The 17,140-nt window shown below is 54.1% G+C and overlaps 7 protein-coding genes across 7 annotated transcripts; 2 read left to right on the top strand and 5 right to left on the bottom strand.

Annotated features, from left to right (window-relative positions):
• Positions 1 to 268: 268 nt before the first annotated feature.
• BO88DRAFT_490248 (NAD(P)-dependent oxidoreductase) lies at positions 269 to 1,174 on the bottom strand (the record flags this gene model as incomplete). The annotated part of the gene is made up of 3 exons (XM_025712762.1): positions 1,006 to 1,174; positions 859 to 933; positions 269 to 792 (listed from the first exon to the last, which is right to left on the bottom strand). The coding sequence occupies exons 1-3, from the start codon at positions 1,073 to 1,075 to the stop codon at positions 269 to 271; spliced, it is 669 nt and encodes a 222-aa protein (XP_025559640.1). The 5' UTR covers positions 1,076 to 1,174.
• A 973-nt stretch (positions 1,175 to 2,147) lies between these two features.
• BO88DRAFT_347282 (cytochrome P450) lies at positions 2,148 to 3,769 on the bottom strand (the record flags this gene model as incomplete). The annotated part of the gene is made up of 3 exons (XM_025703369.1): positions 2,148 to 3,369; positions 3,416 to 3,603; positions 3,650 to 3,769. 3 exons carry the CDS (start codon positions 3,767 to 3,769, stop codon positions 2,148 to 2,150), a joined length of 1,530 nt encoding a protein of 509 aa, XP_025559639.1.
• Positions 3,770 to 4,340: 571 nt separating this feature from the next.
• Positions 4,341 to 6,573, bottom strand: BO88DRAFT_470056 (MDR family MFS transporter; the record flags this gene model as incomplete). The annotated part of the gene is made up of 4 exons (XM_025711643.1): positions 4,341 to 4,419; positions 4,470 to 5,795; positions 5,845 to 6,451; positions 6,504 to 6,573. The coding sequence occupies 4 exons, from the start codon at positions 6,571 to 6,573 to the stop codon at positions 4,341 to 4,343; spliced, it is 2,082 nt and encodes a 693-aa protein (XP_025559638.1).
• Positions 6,574 to 7,260: 687 nt separating this feature from the next.
• On the top strand, positions 7,261 to 8,041 carry BO88DRAFT_347767 (uncharacterized protein; the record flags this gene model as incomplete). The annotated part of the gene is made up of 4 exons (XM_025703390.1): positions 7,261 to 7,459; positions 7,509 to 7,633; positions 7,687 to 7,888; positions 7,941 to 8,041. 4 exons carry the CDS (start codon positions 7,261 to 7,263, stop codon positions 8,039 to 8,041), a joined length of 627 nt encoding a protein of 208 aa, XP_025559637.1.
• An 856-nt stretch (positions 8,042 to 8,897) lies between these two features.
• On the bottom strand, positions 8,898 to 10,320 carry BO88DRAFT_437568 (FAD-dependent oxidoreductase; the record flags this gene model as incomplete). Its single annotated transcript, XM_025709627.1, has 3 exons — positions 8,898 to 9,294; positions 9,366 to 10,242; positions 10,290 to 10,320. 3 exons carry the CDS (start codon positions 10,318 to 10,320, stop codon positions 8,898 to 8,900), a joined length of 1,305 nt encoding a protein of 434 aa, XP_025559636.1.
• Positions 10,321 to 11,036: 716 nt separating this feature from the next.
• gliP (nonribosomal peptide synthetase gliP) lies at positions 11,037 to 15,747 on the top strand (the record flags this gene model as incomplete). Its single annotated transcript, XM_025711642.1, has 2 exons — positions 11,037 to 11,727; positions 11,749 to 15,747. 2 exons carry the CDS (start codon positions 11,037 to 11,039, stop codon positions 15,678 to 15,680), a joined length of 4,623 nt encoding a protein of 1,540 aa, XP_025559635.1. The 3' UTR covers positions 15,681 to 15,747.
• A 257-nt stretch (positions 15,748 to 16,004) lies between these two features.
• Positions 16,005 to 17,047, bottom strand: BO88DRAFT_490244 (uncharacterized protein). Its single transcript, XM_025712761.1, has 3 exons — positions 16,523 to 17,047; positions 16,411 to 16,473; positions 16,005 to 16,355 (listed from the first exon to the last, which is right to left on the bottom strand). Exons 1-3 carry the CDS (start codon positions 16,692 to 16,694, stop codon positions 16,033 to 16,035), a joined length of 558 nt encoding a protein of 185 aa, XP_025559634.1. The 5' UTR covers positions 16,695 to 17,047; the 3' UTR covers positions 16,005 to 16,032.
• Between the last annotated feature and the right edge of the window lie 93 nt (positions 17,048 to 17,140).

Genomic DNA, 17,140 nt, shown 5'->3' with positions numbered 1-17,140 from the left:
ATAAATGGAAAAAGCCACAATTAATACGAGGCCAAGAGATCTGATAACATACATAAAATTTCACGCCATGCCAGGTGTAAATGCCCAGAGATGATGAAACAAGCCGTAAGGGGAAAAAAAGAAATAAAATAAGAAACAATCATTGCCCTGTCGATCCAACCCTGGATCGTCTCCAAATTCTCCGCTCCCACCCGCTCCGCCCCGGATCGGCCCTCGCGAGATGATGGGAGATTGCCATGTCGATATCTAGAACAGATCGAGAAAAATTCTAGTTGGTGATCACTGGTGCCGTGTTATCCCATTTGTTGGTCTCAGCAGCATCCACCAACCAGCGGGCCACCGTGATCCGACTGGTGCTGGCCATCATGGGCACTCCCTTGCCATGATCCGGCCACACTTTGACCGGCTGGTTGGCATCGGGCGTCTCCACCAGCCGCGACGGTCGCACCATCACATAGTCCAGTCCACTGGCCTGCACTGCCTTGGCCGTCGCGTTGTGATCGTCATACTGATACGACATGTTGGACTTCTTCATCAGCAGCCGCAGCACGCAGTGCATGTTGTCCCACGATTCCCCAACGCCAAACGCCTGCAGGATGACCGTTTTGCGTACTCCAAACTCCTTCATCGCTGCCAGCACATTGTTGTTGCAGTCCGTCATCAGTCGAGGAGGTGAGATTGGCGCCGCAAAGGGGCTGTCGCTGGCCCGTGGGGCGTTGAGTGTCACAATTACCACATCTGGTATGTCGGCTTGGAACGCGGCACGGACATCCTCCAGTTCGGTGGGGGTTCCTGGTGAGGTTTTAGTTCGTTGGAGTCGATTCCTTCAGATGTCGAGAGACTATGACTATGACTAACCTTGGACGACTTTTAGCCCGGCACGAGCTCCACCCAGTGATTCGGGCTTGCGGGCCAACGTGGTAACTTGGTGGCCTAGATTATTGTTAGCCTTTTAGCCGATACAACCAATGAATTGCAAGCTGAGCTGAAGCGAGAGACACTTACCGCGACTCAGCAGGTCGTCGATGACGAGCTTTCCACACCGTCCACTTCCGCCAATCACAAGAACGCGCATGATGTTATGTTGTGATTATTGAAGGGTTGCCTTGAGTAGTGTAGAGATGACAGGATCAGGAGGAATATGTCTGGTGTATTCTCGTTTCGTCTTAAGTAGTGTAAATGATTGCAGTTGTAGCTGATGGAGAGGAGTTCATTACTGCTGGCGTCAGAGGCCCTATATACCCTGCCGGCCACGAGGCTCTGTCCGGACCAGTACTCGGATCCGACCGGACAGATATCGACTCGTCCGGACGGAGGAGATGGTAAGCATGCAGATCATTTCGATCCACCGCTTGTAGCGGGGCCGATCTGAGTGATAGGGAAGCCGTTGCAGGATGAATCCTTGACCAGGGCTCGGAGCGGGCTTTTTCTTGCTGATTTGGGGGTTATCTCCGGGTCAGGGGTTCCCCCGAGGGGTTGAACCGGGTTCAACCATGGGTGTTGTCACATGGTACAGGGATGGGTTCTTTGTTGAGATTCATTACAGGAAGCAGGGATGTTTCGGTCAGGTTCTAATTATATTCATTGCAGTGATGTAAGTGGTAGGAACGAGTGTAAATGGTGACGCGATGCCGCTGGAGTGTGAAGATATATATTCGGCTCGTTAGTGCCATAGTGCATACTACCCGAGTTAAGAAAGTGCCACATAACGCATCTGATGAATTGACGAAGTAACTTGGATGTTCATAAATACTACCGAATAGATTCTCGTAGACACGTCTAGCACACCGTTTAAATCCCCCACCTCATTCATCATAGATTATCTCTGTTCGGAGTAGACTAAGATAGTCCAGATCTCCGACTCCACTCGGCACCTTCCGGATCGACACCCATCCCTTACTTCCATTCCATATAACTCCACCCACGATCTACTGATGAGATTCACTCAGGGGTATTACAAATTGAACAAAGCAAGGGGGCCATGTGAAGCGCCCCTCATATCCACGGTTACCTCCCGTTCCCGTCGAAGCTACCAAGAACCGACACAAGCAACGTCAAACATCTAGACGAGTTCATAATCGCTAAATCATGTAAACACATACAAATCTATCATCTTTTCATCCACCCACATATTCAATACTATCTATCTAAGCCCTCTTCTCACAAACCACCTTCATATCCGGATGATTGATCCAAATCTCCTTATTCCTTCCCCACTCCTCCATCGCCTCCGGCTTGACCATCCGCAGGTCATATCCCTCCACCAAATGCACCAGGATCGCCCGGATCACCACACTCGCCACAAACTTGCCCATGCACTGCCGCGGCCCGAACCCGAAGCGCCAGAAGTGGTACCTTGCTTGGGTTAGGCTCCTCGCCAGGAACCGATCCGGTTGGTACAAGTGGCGCTCCTCGCCCCAGTACGGGTTCCGGATGTTGAGCGCGTACGAATCCACCACGAAGTTTGTGCCAGCGGGGAAGTGGTATCCGCCGACTGTTCTGGCTGTGGGGATGGCTTGTGGGACAGAGAAAGCGGCGAGGGGACGGAGACGCGCGGATTCTTCCACGCAGGCCGCTAGCAGAGTGCTGTTGTCCAGGAGGTAGGCGTCGACTTCGCCGTCTACGGAGATGGCGCGCTGCTGCTCGACTTCCTTGCGGAAGCGCTCGGCGATGTCGCGGTATGCGGCAAGGAAGACCACGTTCCAGCTAACGCCACCGATCGTCACGTCCAGGTTGGCGTAGAGCATCTCGTCCAGCGTGTGTAGGAGTTCCTGGGTGCTAATTTGACCGGCATCCCGGGCGGCGAAGAAGTCGATGATGGGGGCGTTGAGTTTCTGCTCGACGGCACGACGGTGTGCCAACTCGTTGAAGGCTAGCCAGCGTTGCTGAAATGCGGCCAGTTCACGGTTGGCTTGCGTGGGCAGGAAACGCGACCAGCTGAAACGAGTCAATCCGCCCTTGATGACATGCTTCATCAGGTTCTCGCGTTGCGGGGCAAGACGACGCAACTCGGCTTCGACATCTGGGGCGAGGCGACCGTAGACGACTTCGGCGACTACCAGGAAAGGGAGCAACTTGAGGTCATCTGCTGGGTCAAGCAGACCACGAGACAGGTCGCGGGTGTCCCAAAGTTCTTGGAAGAATTGCTCCGTGCGGCGCTTGACGAGCGGGATGTACGTCGTCGAGGCGTTGCGGTGGAAGGGCTTCTCCATGATGGCGCGCACGCGCTGCCATTGATCCTGACTGACCAGTCCGACACATTGACCCAACAGCTCACCGAGCAGGTATCCTGAGTTGTTGTTCTTGGCCTTAAGGTGGGTGTGCGAATCCTTGAAGACGGCTTGGATGTGTTCGGGACGGGTGAGAACGCTATAATTGTTAGGTGTTGTCGTTAAAAAGCAGGAGGTAGACGTACACTTCTGGGTTCATGCCAGACCAGAGACGGTAGATGGCTCCAAATTGGCGCTCCCAGCGCTCTGAGTTGCTCTGACCTTGCAAGAACTTGGCCCCGTCGCCTTGTCCATCAGGCCACTGGTACGGCAGGGTAGGCAGCGGACTGTTATCGTCTACATGATGTACGGGAAAGCGACGTGCAAGATGGACCTGGATTGTAAGCTGAAGCCATGGTAATTATCAAGGAAATGCTTACTCGAAGAATAGCAGAGATCAATCGGTTTATCGTATTTGTTATGGGCGTGCGGAATTTGATAGCCACCAGGATGGCCACGATGAGGACCGCCTGGCCCGCGAGGAGGATGGTCGTATTCATGGTGATGACAGTTTTTTGCAGTTGATTGTTGGTTGATTCTGAGTTCATCATGGCCATCTATATACTTCAATAATGATGCGCGACCGATGCGGATAGCCTCATGGGGGCCACGGAGCAGGAAATCGGATCCGAGACCGGATATGCTCACCCGCAGGCTGAAACATGGCAATACGAGATGCAGTCAGAGTGGATCTGTCAGATCCTGCACGATCCGTCTGAAGATGGATCCTCTTCTCGCGTGGCTCTGCACAGACGCCCCGTAGGAGCGGCCGGAATTAGCGATCGAGCCATTCAGAGCCAAGCGGGAGCCGTGAGATGGCGCAATCTCATGTGTTGAGCTGAGATATTACCAAGCATGGAGAATCAATGCAAGTGGTACAGGAATGCAGATTGAGCAGCCTTGAAGATGTTGGTGTTGTGATACTGGTCCATGATGATTATCGCAGGAATTAGATACGCGAATATTGAAGGCAAATTCATAATTTTCATAGATTATCAAGAGCTAACGACGCCAACGCCATGTACAAAGCCAGAAAAGTCATGATAATAAACCGTAATAAGATATACGCCGTTATGCATTAGATGAATCACCGTTTTTCTCCTCCTTCAATCCATACTTCGTGTCCAATTTCGTCCGCAACGTAATTTCACTGTAGCCATTAGCATCCATACAATGTACTTAGCAACAAGATCAACTTACCGTTCCAAGAACACCAGCATAAAACCGACACCAGCGATAACAGTCGCGAAGATCCACACGATCTTCAAGCTGTCTGCATACAACCCTATCACCTGCTTTCGCACATCCCCAGTAAGCGAATTGACATAGTCCTTGGTACCATGCTCGTAGGCAGCTCCTCCGCCGAGCGTCTTCTGGACACTGTCACTGCTGATTCCCGAGAGATCGTGCTCCACCTGGGCGTTGAAGATTGCCGACGGTACTGAGACACCCCAGACAACACCAAACTGGCGTACAAACGCCCACGCAGCTGTAGCAGCTGCGGTGTCTTGGTCTGAGAACTCAGCCTGCACAGCTGGTAGCAGTGTGCTCAGAGAGGAGCCTGATCCGAGGGCCACGACAATCTGCACCATGATCCAGGCAACATCTGGTGAATTTTCATCAAGCGTGATAAAACAGCCAAAGCCTAGTGTGAAGAGCGCGAACCCGATAAAGTGGAAGGGCTTGTAGCGACCGAATTTGGATAGCAGGGCACCGCTGACTACCGAGGCTGGTACCAATACCAGTACTGTTGGGAGCATCATCACACCTGACCGGATGGGAGAGGCCAGAAGCACGGCTTGAAAGTAGACTGGAAGGAAGTAGATGACGAGCAGGGTGAGCATGGACTGGATAAAGGTGATGGTGAATGCGGTAGCCGATGTGCGGCGCGTGAAGAGACGCATGGGCAGCGTGGGCTGGCGGCAGAAGTTGCTCTGCTCGTAGAAGATAAACACGACAATTCCATAGAACCCAAAGACCAGCGAGATAATGGTCGAGAATGACTTCCACGGCCAGAGTGTGCCGCCGTACGCCAGAGCGACCAGAATGAATGAGATGGCCAGGATGAATATGAGGTTGCCGCCATAGTCGATCTGCTTCAGACGGCGCTTGATGGAGGATTCCTCGCTGCGATGACCGACTTGCAGGAACACAAAGAGAAGTACCATGGAAATTCCTCCGACAGGTAGATTGAGATAGAAGACCCAGCGCCAGGTGGTTTGTTGAACTATCAGTCCTCCAACAATAGGTCCCAACGAGGTGCCAACAGAGACTGCCGCAAAGACAATGGCCATGAGACGACCACGTTCGCGCAAAGGCACCAAGTCACACACAATCAGATTCACCAGCAGTGTAATACCACCACCGCCGATACCCTGGATGACGCGACCGGCGATGAGGGCGTTCATGCTCGGTGCACCACCGCTGATCCCGCTGCCCAGCACGAACATGGCTACCGCGAAGATGATCAGCCATCGCCGACCGAAGATGTCAGCCATTTGCCCATACAGCGGTTGAAAGACGGTACTATATGCTATTAGTATTGTTGATTAGTGTGTATAGTTGCACAACTTACTTGGTAAGGAAATATCCAGTCGAAGCCCAGACATACGCTTCGCCCCCGCCCAGGTCCTCCACGATGGTCGGCAGCGCCGTTGAGATGACTGTTCCTTCCAACGCGACCAAAAGATTTGTCACACACAGTGCCACCATGATGGCCCATATTCGGGGTCCGTAATTGGTCTTGGTGGGTGGTTCCTCCTGCTCTTCGACCTTGAGTTGCTCGGTCGGTTCCGTCAGACCCAGGGCTTCGACTGAGTCTTCAATAATGGAGTGACGATAAATCCCACTCAGCCGCTTGGACCCAGCACCTGCTGCTCCGTAGCCCTGAGCTTCAATAGCATCGTGAAAGATATCACTGGATACACTTAAACGCTGGCTGAGTCGTCTGGTACGGCTGCGTCGGCTGGCGTTGCGTTCCAGTCCTTCCCGGGGCCTGGCAACGGGAACGGGAACATCGGGCCATTCCCCGGGAACTTGATGAGGTTCACTCGGCTCTTCCTCAACTTCCTCAATGCGAGGAGTAGTAGTGCTGGTAGGTGGCGGGAGGGCGTCGGGTTGGCGCACCCGGATCTCAATAATGGTGTCTCGCGTGTTCAGGGCAATGGATCCAGCCATGTTAACTGTTCTAGGACAAGAGAGACAGAAGCATCCACACAATTAGATCTATCATACCATTCTTCTTGCAATCTTCCGCAACATAAAGGATCTCAATAGCTTCGGCCTGAATGGCAACTACATGCATGCTGGTCCGATCGGATCCGAACCGGTGCAGTCTCCGACATGTCCGCTGCAGGATTCTGACAGGCGCAGATGCACCTGCCTGGCCCCCACGTGGCTATCCGACGTGGTCTATAGATCTCTCTAACGACATTCGGGTAGTATACGAGTTGCAGGAGGCTCATCGCCATGCCATGCGACGAGGTGAGATGTTAGTGCTGATCAGGAATGTAAATCTTCAAGCTGAAACCATGGATCCCATCCGCGCGGAACCATCCCATCAGTATCCAATCATCAACGAGATAAACTGACTTCAATGTTATGTCATGCCTAGCCTTTTGGACAAAGGACACGAAGGATGAAGTTCGTATCACGAGCGGGGAGGTGGCTATGCTTCTCGATACATTCCTCTGCTGAGACCACAATGCCAGTACTGGTACACCTTCGCTACACCGGACCGGATCAGGAGTCATACCAAGAGGCACATGTAGACAGGATTCAATCCAGTGGGGGCGAGACCAAGGAAGTTACAATGGTCAAGACTGAAATGAGAGCGTTGAAGAAGTATATAAAGAACCAGACTGGAAGTTGATGAACCTCCATGAACAGTCTCAACGCTTCAATCACAGCAATCACCTCAAGAAACCAAACTCCCAGCGACCTTCTGTCGATCTCAATCTCTACAATATCATCTCCATCTCCGTCAGCCACGATGTACTTCCCTCTTGCCTTTGCAACCTTCGTCTTCTCGGCCCTGGCCCTGCCAACCGGGGGCAACAACAAGGTCCTCCCTGCCTGCGACACGACCCCTCGTCCTTGTTCGTGTCCTGCGGGTACCTTCTTGCAAAACTCCACCAGCTGGGCGACCTGGCCAGTGCCCGCAAAGGATATCTCGGACATTACTGCCAACTGTTTGTGAAACCTCATGCTTACCCCATATGCAATGACTGACTGGGATAGTCTTTGAAACCGCCTGGTTTGGTACCAGTCCCACCGAGACCCATGGCGAGCCCTACACTCCGGGAGCCGAGCGTGTCCTGTATGGAGAGCTTCCCAACGCGGGCGTGTATCCGATGACCGAAGAGGTGAGAGAGATACTTTCAGGCAAGGATCTGAGCACGGCTAACTGTGTCACCAGTTGAGGACGTTCAAGTGGCTGCCGCGCAACAAGGGCTACCAGCTCACCTTCGGACTGGCTGACGTGCCCTTCTACTACAACACTACTTCCGGACCCGCTGGCCAGCTTGGTGGCACCTGGGAGTGGGTGGATGTGCACGCCATTGGCAAGAAGGAGACCTACATGCTGTGGAACATCTATGCCTGTTTCTCCTCTGCTTACGGTACGTTTTGTTGCTTCCGAGGACTACTGGTTGTGTTTCTAATGCTGGGCAGACTTTGCGGGATTCCACGAGAGCGCCATGAACAACATCACGGCCATCTTGAAGGCGGAAGGAAAGATGACGGGAGAGATGAACGGGCCTCACTCTTACTAGTTGACAGCGTTGAAATTAGTGTCTTTGTGCTTCGATAGTTTTGTGTTTTGCTTACGAGATTGCATTGTGGAAGGACCACTGAGCACTCCTGTTGATTTGCGGGTTAAACTGGATAGTTTCGATAGTTTGGAGTTAAGACAGCATTGAATCTTTTTCTAAGTTTCACAAAATCTATTGCCAAGTAAAACGGTTATCCTCGGAACTTTCACATGATCAATAGCGGCCAGTTGGTAATGCAGTTGACTCATCACAGGAATAACTCTGACACAGAGACAGTCAGCAGCATCGCCTCTGTTGCTGATTATCGGCTGTGCGGATAATACGAGAAGCTTATGTGCGCCTCCTGCCCTGCTCTCCCGTCCTCATTATTTTTAGATTATCTCCCTCTGTTAAGCTTATCACCAGGTCACACAAGGCTGACACTAGTGCTATCCCAGTCAATACTTCGAGGACTATTGAAAGTTTGCAGCCTGGCATCTTATCATAAGGTTCATGACAGCTGGCAAGGCAGAGTTGTAGGAAAAATAACCCGTGAATAGAGTTGACATCTGAAACATCGGTTACGGTGATCGACAGTCAGGGTTCACTGATTATCTTCAAACAACGTCTGGCTGGCCCCCAATCGCCTGTTATTGCCTAGAGTGTTGGTTCTGCACGGTGAATCCTTTCTGAGCCGCTTCTCGAATCTCCAACTGTGCAGAACGTATCTTCCCACAAGGAAAGTAATCGCGACCAGGCCCACAGCCACACAACTACGTTACATCCCATCGATCGCCAAGATTCAATATGGAGACAAGTGGATGAAGAGAAAGATTAAATTGGGTATAGCTCTAGAAACAAATAACAGATGACAGATTTACTCCACAGCAATAGCCTTCTCCACCACCGTCTCCTTCACCTCCCCAGTCTTCTCCGCCTCTTCAGGCTTCTTCTCCACTGAAGCCTCCTTAGCCTGCTCCTTTGCTTTGGCAAAGTGTTCGCACATGGCATGACCGCCCCGCTCGTTGAAGAACAGGTTCAGATACATCCACGTCTCACGGGCGTAGCCTTCAGCACGAGGGAACATGGCCTGTTCGTATTGCCCCACTGCGGCGGAGAGACTATTCGCACCTGCAAAGGGCTGGCCATCTTCCCAACTGCTCTTGCGCGCGATGATGGCCCGTGCCAGCTCTAGAGCATCCTCCATCCCCACATTCACGCCAACTCCCGCAAATGGTGTCATCAAGTGGGCGGCATCGCCAATAAGAGTCAAACTAAGACCAAAATTAGCTCAGCCCAACTTGTCTGAATAGAAACAGCAACAGGAACAGGAACTGAAACTTACCCGGCACGGTGCTGCCACTTGTGACCGATGGGAAGCATGTACATGGGGCGAGGCACCAAATCGTCGTCGGCATCCAGCATAAGATTCTTGGAGTCATCGTTGAACCCTTCATAGTAGCGATCGACAAACTCCCGCTTGGCCTGCTGCGGCTGGGTCCAGTCGATGCCGCACGTCGTGTGCCAGTCCTCCGGCAGCCGCATGAACCCGTAGGTCCGGACGCAGCCATCGCCGTTTCGCTGCGACAGTACAGTCGTGTGGCTGCCGAGAGTCAGGCACATGCCCTTGCCGACGCGCTGGGCCAGAGCCGGGTCTTTTTCGTCGATGGCGCTATACTTGAAGTCCACGCCAGAGATGCCGGAGAAGATGGGCCGGGTGTCCGTGAGCAAGTGGCGCACTTTACTCCAGGCTCCGTCAGCACCCACTACCAAATCGAACCCGGTCTCGGTGTGGTCGTGAAAGTGCAGGTCGTATTGCAAACGGGTGCCTGTGGCTTCAGTGGTGACCTTCTTGAGTTTGTGGCCCCAGCGCAGACTGCCCCATTCGAGCGAATCAATGAGCATGCTGCGCAGCTTGACCCGGTCGACTTCTGGACGTCCGTTGAAAGAGTCTGGGCGCTTCTCGCCGTAGTCGGAACCTTCGTCGAGCAGCAGCGCGCCGTCGGGCTGGTAGATCTTCAACACCTCGCCCTCCGTGCGGGCAACTGCAAGGAACTCTTCGAAAAGACCACACTCCCGCAGAGCCACTTGTGCAGACCCCTCGTGGATGTCCAGACAGCCACCCTGTGTGCGAGCGTGGCGGTTCTCCTCTGCCTCGTAGACGATGCAGGGGATGCCGTTGTGTTGCAGCAGACGGGCCAAAGTAAGACCGGCAGGGCCCGCTAGTGAAGTCAGTCTTGAACTATAACATTGGCAAAGAAATACTCACCGCCGATGATTGCAATCTTAGGAGGAGTCATTTTCAAGATTGATGTGTCTGAGAGCAAATGGAGTTGAGAAGTTGGATGGATGTGGATGTGGATGGAAGTCACCGTTTACGACGAGCAAAGTGTGTTATTTATAGGCAAATAAGGTGATTCTAGCCGACTTCGATGACAGGGAAGAGAGAACGACTTGTTAGATGAACCATAAGGCATGCCGGATCCGACAGCGGATCCGAAAATCTGCAAACCCTGGGGCGATGCCCTAAATGCTTACTCTAATACGAGTCGGGGCCCCCGTACGATCATCGATCGCGGGTTTGGGGGCCGAATTCAACCGTTCGTGTTCTGAAACTAGCGGGTTTCAATTCCGCAGGCACATCTCAGCTTGCATCTCGACTCATACTTCGACTCACATCGTGATTCCTGCAAGATCCTGGCGGCCACGTTTTCGGAGATGGCAGGGATCCTGCCGGATTTGTCGTCCAGGCGTAAGGCGTCATCGGAGGAGAGTCTGAGGCGTCTAGCAGAATGAGTAACTTGAAGCGGCTTGGAGGTGAAGCTATACGAAATGGACGACCATAAAAGCAGAGGAGTCTGCTCGTGGCATCAACTCTATCATCAAAGCAGCAACGAAGCAAGACAGCAAACACAACACAGTCTTTCCCCTCAATCGTCTAGAATCCCTTAAGATCACACACCACTTGAGGACTTGTATCATTAGCATCTTTCTTGTTTAGCAATCGTTCAGCATAATGCAGTCCCAAAAGATCATCGCCTCTCATGCCGCCCGGCTTCTTCAACTTCCCCTTGAGAGCGTGGACCTGGAGTCCAGCTTCGTCAACCTGGGTGGCCATTCATTGCTTGCATTGGGGCTGGCCTCCGCATGTAAGCGCGACGGCATTAGCTTGACCATGGAGTCGATTCTCCTGAGCAGCAGCATGGCCGAGCTCGTGGCTTCCGCCGTTGTTGAGGGTTCAGTAACGACCCATGTGCCTGTCGTTTACCAACCTGCAACACCCCAGACACAGTCAGCCCCTGTCCAGAAGGATGTGCCTCGCAGCAACACAGCATCTGCCCTGACAGAAATGCAGATGTCATTTCTGCACAGCCACGAAACGACCCCGGGTTCCAACATGATCAACTTCTTCGAAACATACCAGACGGCCCACCTGCCTGTCATCAAAGCCGCCTGGCAGACTGTCATTCAGACTGAGCCCATCTTCCGCATGTCGTTCGAGTCAGATGCCTGCCACGAAACACCCTCGGCACCTTTCACATGGACGGAGACAGTGGTCGACTCGCAGGAGGCCTATGACGCTGCCATCGTGCAGGACGTTTACCCGGATACCATTCAGTGTGCATTTGATGTTGTGACATTGCCTTCAGCAGGCATCAGCACGGTCATCTGGCGTGTCCACCACGCCTTTGTCGACGGGATGTCGGGTCAGCTTGTCTACGGCAAAGTCCGCGATGTCATCAACGGTCGTGCTATCACAGCCGGTGCCCCATTCAGCGAGGTGGCCAACCGACTTCGTGCCTTCCAGCAGGAACACCGCCAAAATCACCAGCAATTCTGGGCCCAGCAGCGGGAGAAGCATCCCCAGCCTGCCGGGGAACTCGTTCTTCCTCCAGTCCGTGAAGAGATGCCTGCGGGTATCGACAATGTCACTTTCATTGTTCCCCTGGAAGAGATCTCCACTCGTGCTCGTCAAATTGGTGTCTCCCTGTCTGCCTGGTATCACGCTGCCTGGGCCATGGCACTCTCTCTGTATACCGACTCTGACTCTGTTGTATTTGGCACCGTCCTGGCTGGTCGTAACCTGCCTATCGCAGGCATTGAGGATACCATTGGGCCGCTGATCAACGTCCTGCCCTTCCATGTGTCCATCGACCGCAAATTGTCGACTGCGGAGTATCTCCGTGCGGTGTTTGCCCACTCAGTCCAGCTGGCATCAGTACAAAGTTCCGTCCCGGATGACGGATACACCCGCAACTTCACCTCTGCGCTGGCGATGGAGTTCGAAATGCAGGCATCTGACAGTCACGCAGTCCGACCCGTGAAGGAGTCATGGTTCCGCGTCGTGCCCGACACTCCCCTGTCGATCTACACGACATACACTGGCACTCTGCGTTTGTGCTTCCGGCCACAACAGTTCCATCGTGAGGACATTCAGATGCTTGCAGACCACTTCCATCATGCACTGAATCTGCTTTTGTCTGAGCAGACCATGGAGGGATGCATGAAGAACATCCTGACGGACAACTGCAAGAATACTCTCATGCAGATGGGCAACTGCCAAACCGACTCGACGTCCTTGTGCTCCATCCATGACGACCTCGTTACGCTCTTCGAACGCGCTGTCCGCGAGACTCCCAACGGCATCGCCGTAGAAAAGGCCGGCACTCAGCTGACTTATGCCGAGATGGACCGACAGGCCAGCATCCTGGCTGCAAACCTGCAGATCCAACCTGGCGAGGTCGTCTGCGTTTTGGCCGACCGTTCCATCAACTGGATCGTCTCCATCTACGGCATCCTCAAGGCTGGCGGCGTCTACTCTGCCCAGGACCCTGGTCTGCCCGACCACATCCGCAACACCAATTTCCAGACAGCCGGTGGAAAGCTGTACCTGACGCCTGCCACGTCCCAGAAGCATCTTGCTCCCGAAGCATGCAACCTGTGCTTCTCCGTCGAGGAACTGATCGCCACTATCCCCGACAACTTCACTCCCCACCACCGCTCCGCTCCTCAGCCCGAAGACAACGCTTATCTGTGCTTCACCTCCGGCTCAACCGGCAAGCCCAAGGGAGTGATGTGCCACCACGCCGGTCTTGTAGCCTTCCAGAAGGACCTCGAGGTTCGACTCTTCGCCGCTCCAGGCCAGCGCATCTCGCAGCTCATGTCGCCCGCCTTTGACGGCAGCATCCACGAGATCTTCTCGGCTCTCTGCTACGGCGCAACCCTGGTACTGGCTGATGGCGCCGACACCTTTGCCCACCTGAAGAAGAGCAACGCCGCCATCCTGACCCCCTCGGTGGCCAAGATCCTCCTGCCTGAGCAGTTTCCCGAGCTGCGCACCGTCTACCTCGTCGGCGAACCCGTGCCACAGTACGTCAACGACGTCTGGTCCAGCGCCACCACCCTCTACAACATGTACGGCCCTACCGAGGCCACCTGCGGCGCTACCATTCAACGCCTGCTCCCCGGCCAGCCCGTCACCATCGGCGGACCCAACGCAACCACGCGCATCTACATCCTCGGCCAGAACGGACAGCTTCTCCCTCCCGGAGTGGTCGGCGAGATCTACTGCGCCGGTGTGCAGGTAGCCAACGGCTACATCGGCCGTCCTGAGTTGAACGCGGAGCGGTTCCTGCCCGACAACATTGTTGCACGCCCGGGCGAGAAGATGTACCGCACTGGAGACCGCGGCTACTTCAACCGTCTCGGTCAGGTCGAATGTCTTGGTCGCAACGATCGGCAGATCAAGCTGCGCGGTTACCGCACTGATCTGAATGATCTGGAGATTCGCGTCGCTAATGCCATTCCCGAATCCACCGCTGTCGCTATCTGCCCCAAGGATGACTACCTCGTTGCCATGATCCAGCCGGAGACCCTCACCGTCGCTGATGTCCGCCAGCGCATGTCCCAGGTCCTACCGGTGCACGCCATGCCCCGTCGCATCATGGTCGTCGACAAGTTCCCAATGACGCCTGCTGGCAAGCTCGACTACAAGGAGATCGCCAACCAGTGCACAGTGGTAGCTCAACCAGCCGCAAAGCGTACCCTCTCCAGCAAAACGGAGCACTCCCTTGCCGAGCTGTGGAAGGATCTCCTCTCGCTAGGCTCAGACAGCGATGCCCTCACCCCGGAATCCAACTTCGTCGAGCTGGGCGGCCACTCCGTCATGCAGCTGCGTCTCGCCAGCAGAGTTTCCCAGACCTTCGGGGTCAAGGTGCCCGTCCCACGCATCATCCAGGCCGCGAACCTCTCCGAACTGGCCCAGACAGTGGACGGCCTCGTCTCTCAGATCTCCTCCCCAAATGCATCGACCATCAAACCCCTCGGTCGCAACCGCGTCTCCCCCATTGAGCGAGAATGGCTGGAGAAGTACCAGCTGCAACTCGGCACATCCGCCTTCAACGTCACCTTCGCCTGCAAGATCGACAGCACCAAGGTGGACAGCGAGCATCTCATCGCCTGCTGGAACGCCGTGCTCGCCCGCCACGACATCTTCCGCAGTCGCTCCCACCTCGACTACCGCGGCAAGGGACCCCGTCGCACCTACGCTCGCTACTGTCCACAGGTTATGCGCGTCCACGGCTTCAACCTCTGGCGCGAAGCCAACAGACCCTTCCACCCGGATCGCCAGCACCCGATCCGTGTCATCGTCTCGAAGTCGATGATGCTGGTCGCCATGAGCCATCTCATCGCCGACCTAACCACCCTACAAGTAATCCTGGGTGAAGTGGTCCGTCTGTACCGCGGCGATGGCCTCGGCCCCGTGAAGCGAAACTACCACGAGACAACGCAATGGAGCAGCCAAGCGACCGCCAACGAGCGCGACTGGTGGGCGCAGTACCTAGGCGACACCACCATCCAGCGGGAAGCCCTATACAGCATCCCCAACCTGACCCACCGCTCCAGCTACGGCGGCCAGACACACCTCGTCCGACTGAACAAGACCCTCGCCACTCAGGCCATTCAATACACCGAGACAAACAGCGTCACGCTGCACCAGCTCGCACTAGCCTCGGTGGCACTCGCCCTGCAGTCGCATCGCGACGACACGGACGTCGTCCTGGGTGGACCATACTTCAACCGCGGACAGGACGATCTCGACACGGTCGGACTGTTTCTAGAACCCATCCCTATTCGTATTCAGTTCTCGGCGTCGCGGGATCCGACCGCCGCATCGACCAAGTCGTTCGTTCGTGCCGTCCAACGGTCCAGCCAGTCGGCCATTGCGCATGCCATTCCATGGAACCAATTGCTGGAGGCGGTGGGTGCTGCCGAGATGACTGATTTCCCGAACCATCCGTTGTTGGATGTCATGGTTACTTTCCATGATGATCGCTCATCGCCGAAGTTGCCGGTGGAGGGGCTCGATCCGTTGGTTACGTATACGAAGGGGTCGAAGTTTGCGCTGTTGGTGGAGTTTTGTGCCATTTCTGATCGGACTATTTTGATGCGCCTGGAGCATGATACGGAGTGTATTGAAAAAGAGAGGATTCAGGGCGTGGAGAAGCTGATTTTGGAGGCGCTGGGGATGATTGTTTCTGGGCAGGGATATGGTGCTATTAAGGAGAGGATGAGGGGGATGGCGGGTAGTGTTGTGGGAGAGAACAAGAAGGTGGAGAGGTACTTTGGAAAGAGATTGACTGAGTTGAGGAGTGAATAGTGGTGGCATTGGCATGTGTCTAGATTGCGATGTTCTTATAGACTTGCTTTGGGTACGGAGTTCTGGATATAGAATGTCATGATTATTCCTATTGCTTTGCGCCTTGTTTTGTACTGAAGGGAAGAGAGTAGGAGTTATGTAGAAGACAATGTGCATCTATCGCGTAAGTTTCTCTCGCTAGATGATCTACAGTTTATAGAACTTGGTCTTAGGCAATGAACCCGTCAGGCTTTGTATTCATCCATGATGAGTCTATGGTCTTTCCAATTACACTGCCATTCAGTAATAAGCATCCCATCCACCACCCATCACCAGTCAGTATGCACCAAGTGAGAAAACGCAGATCTCAGGATCAAGCGATATCCCGCACATTCGCACTCGTATACCCACTACTCGACACCCCCTCGGGCACCCAAAACAGCTGCCACACCGTGGAGACATTGGTATCCTTGACGTAGAACGTATCAAACAGCTCCCCAGAGTCAGACTCATACATGATCCAGGCCCCATACCAGATCCATTGATCAGTTACGGCATCAGAGGGGGTGTCATCGCCCGTGAAGCCAACCTCGGTGACTTCGTCTGCGTTCGGGCGGATGTATAGCAGAGTATCGTCGGGGAGGGTCACGCCCTCGGTGAGAGCTTCGGCGAAGACTTCGTCGGAGCTGTAGGTCACTGTTTGGGGTTAGTGTTGATACAGGGATTGTGAGGGGAGGGAGGGGGGACTAACTGGTGATGTCGGTTACGACGGAGCCGTAGGTCCAGTCGGAGGCGGTGCCGAAGTAGGCCAGTCCTGGTTCAGTAAATATCAACGATAGTGGTAAAGTGAGGGGTGGTCTTACCATCAGCGTAGAATAACTTGACGGGTTCGGAGGTAAGTCCATAGGCGTAGAGGGTGAAGTTGCCGTCGGGGTTGCGCTTGACCAGGTCCCCTAGCGGACGGAGAGGGCTGGCAGCCACGCTGCCGATGGTGGCAAGGCCAGAGAGGATAGTAGTGGTGAATGATGCCTTCATTGTTGCTAATGGTACATTTCAGTGACAAATGACGAGGTGGTGGGTGTGCCATGTCCTTATATAGACAATTGTTCACCGGTAAGAGACTCCCAGAGGGCAATACTTCTTCCGCAGTCATAGGCTTCCGTGATGATGCTAGACTAGCAGCCATCCTGGACGCGTCATCGCAGCTCGAGTTGAATGGAAGGAAGCCGAAGTGGAGGAGCCAAGGACCCTAGCCTTCAGCCTTATATCCACCCAACTGGATTTTCTTCAGCTACTAGGTAGCGACCGTAGTCTGAATCGTACTAGAACAGCCTAAGCCAGTTTAGCTTCTGCAGCATAGCTTCCCGAGTCATAGGCTGGTGCTTGTGTTGAGGCGAAGGAATCAGCCGTTCATTCTAGCACTCTGCAGGATACGAGCTTGATTATTGACACGAGCTTTGTCATGATTACTGCATGAATTT

This window comes from Aspergillus vadensis, assembly GCF_003184925.1.
Source record: "Aspergillus vadensis CBS 113365 unplaced genomic scaffold BO88scaffold_23, whole genome shotgun sequence".
NCBI lineage: Eukaryota > Fungi > Ascomycota > Eurotiomycetes > Eurotiales > Aspergillaceae > Aspergillus > Aspergillus vadensis.
Note: the sequence above shows the minus strand (reverse complement) of the source record. Positions and strands in the feature narration are given on the sequence as shown.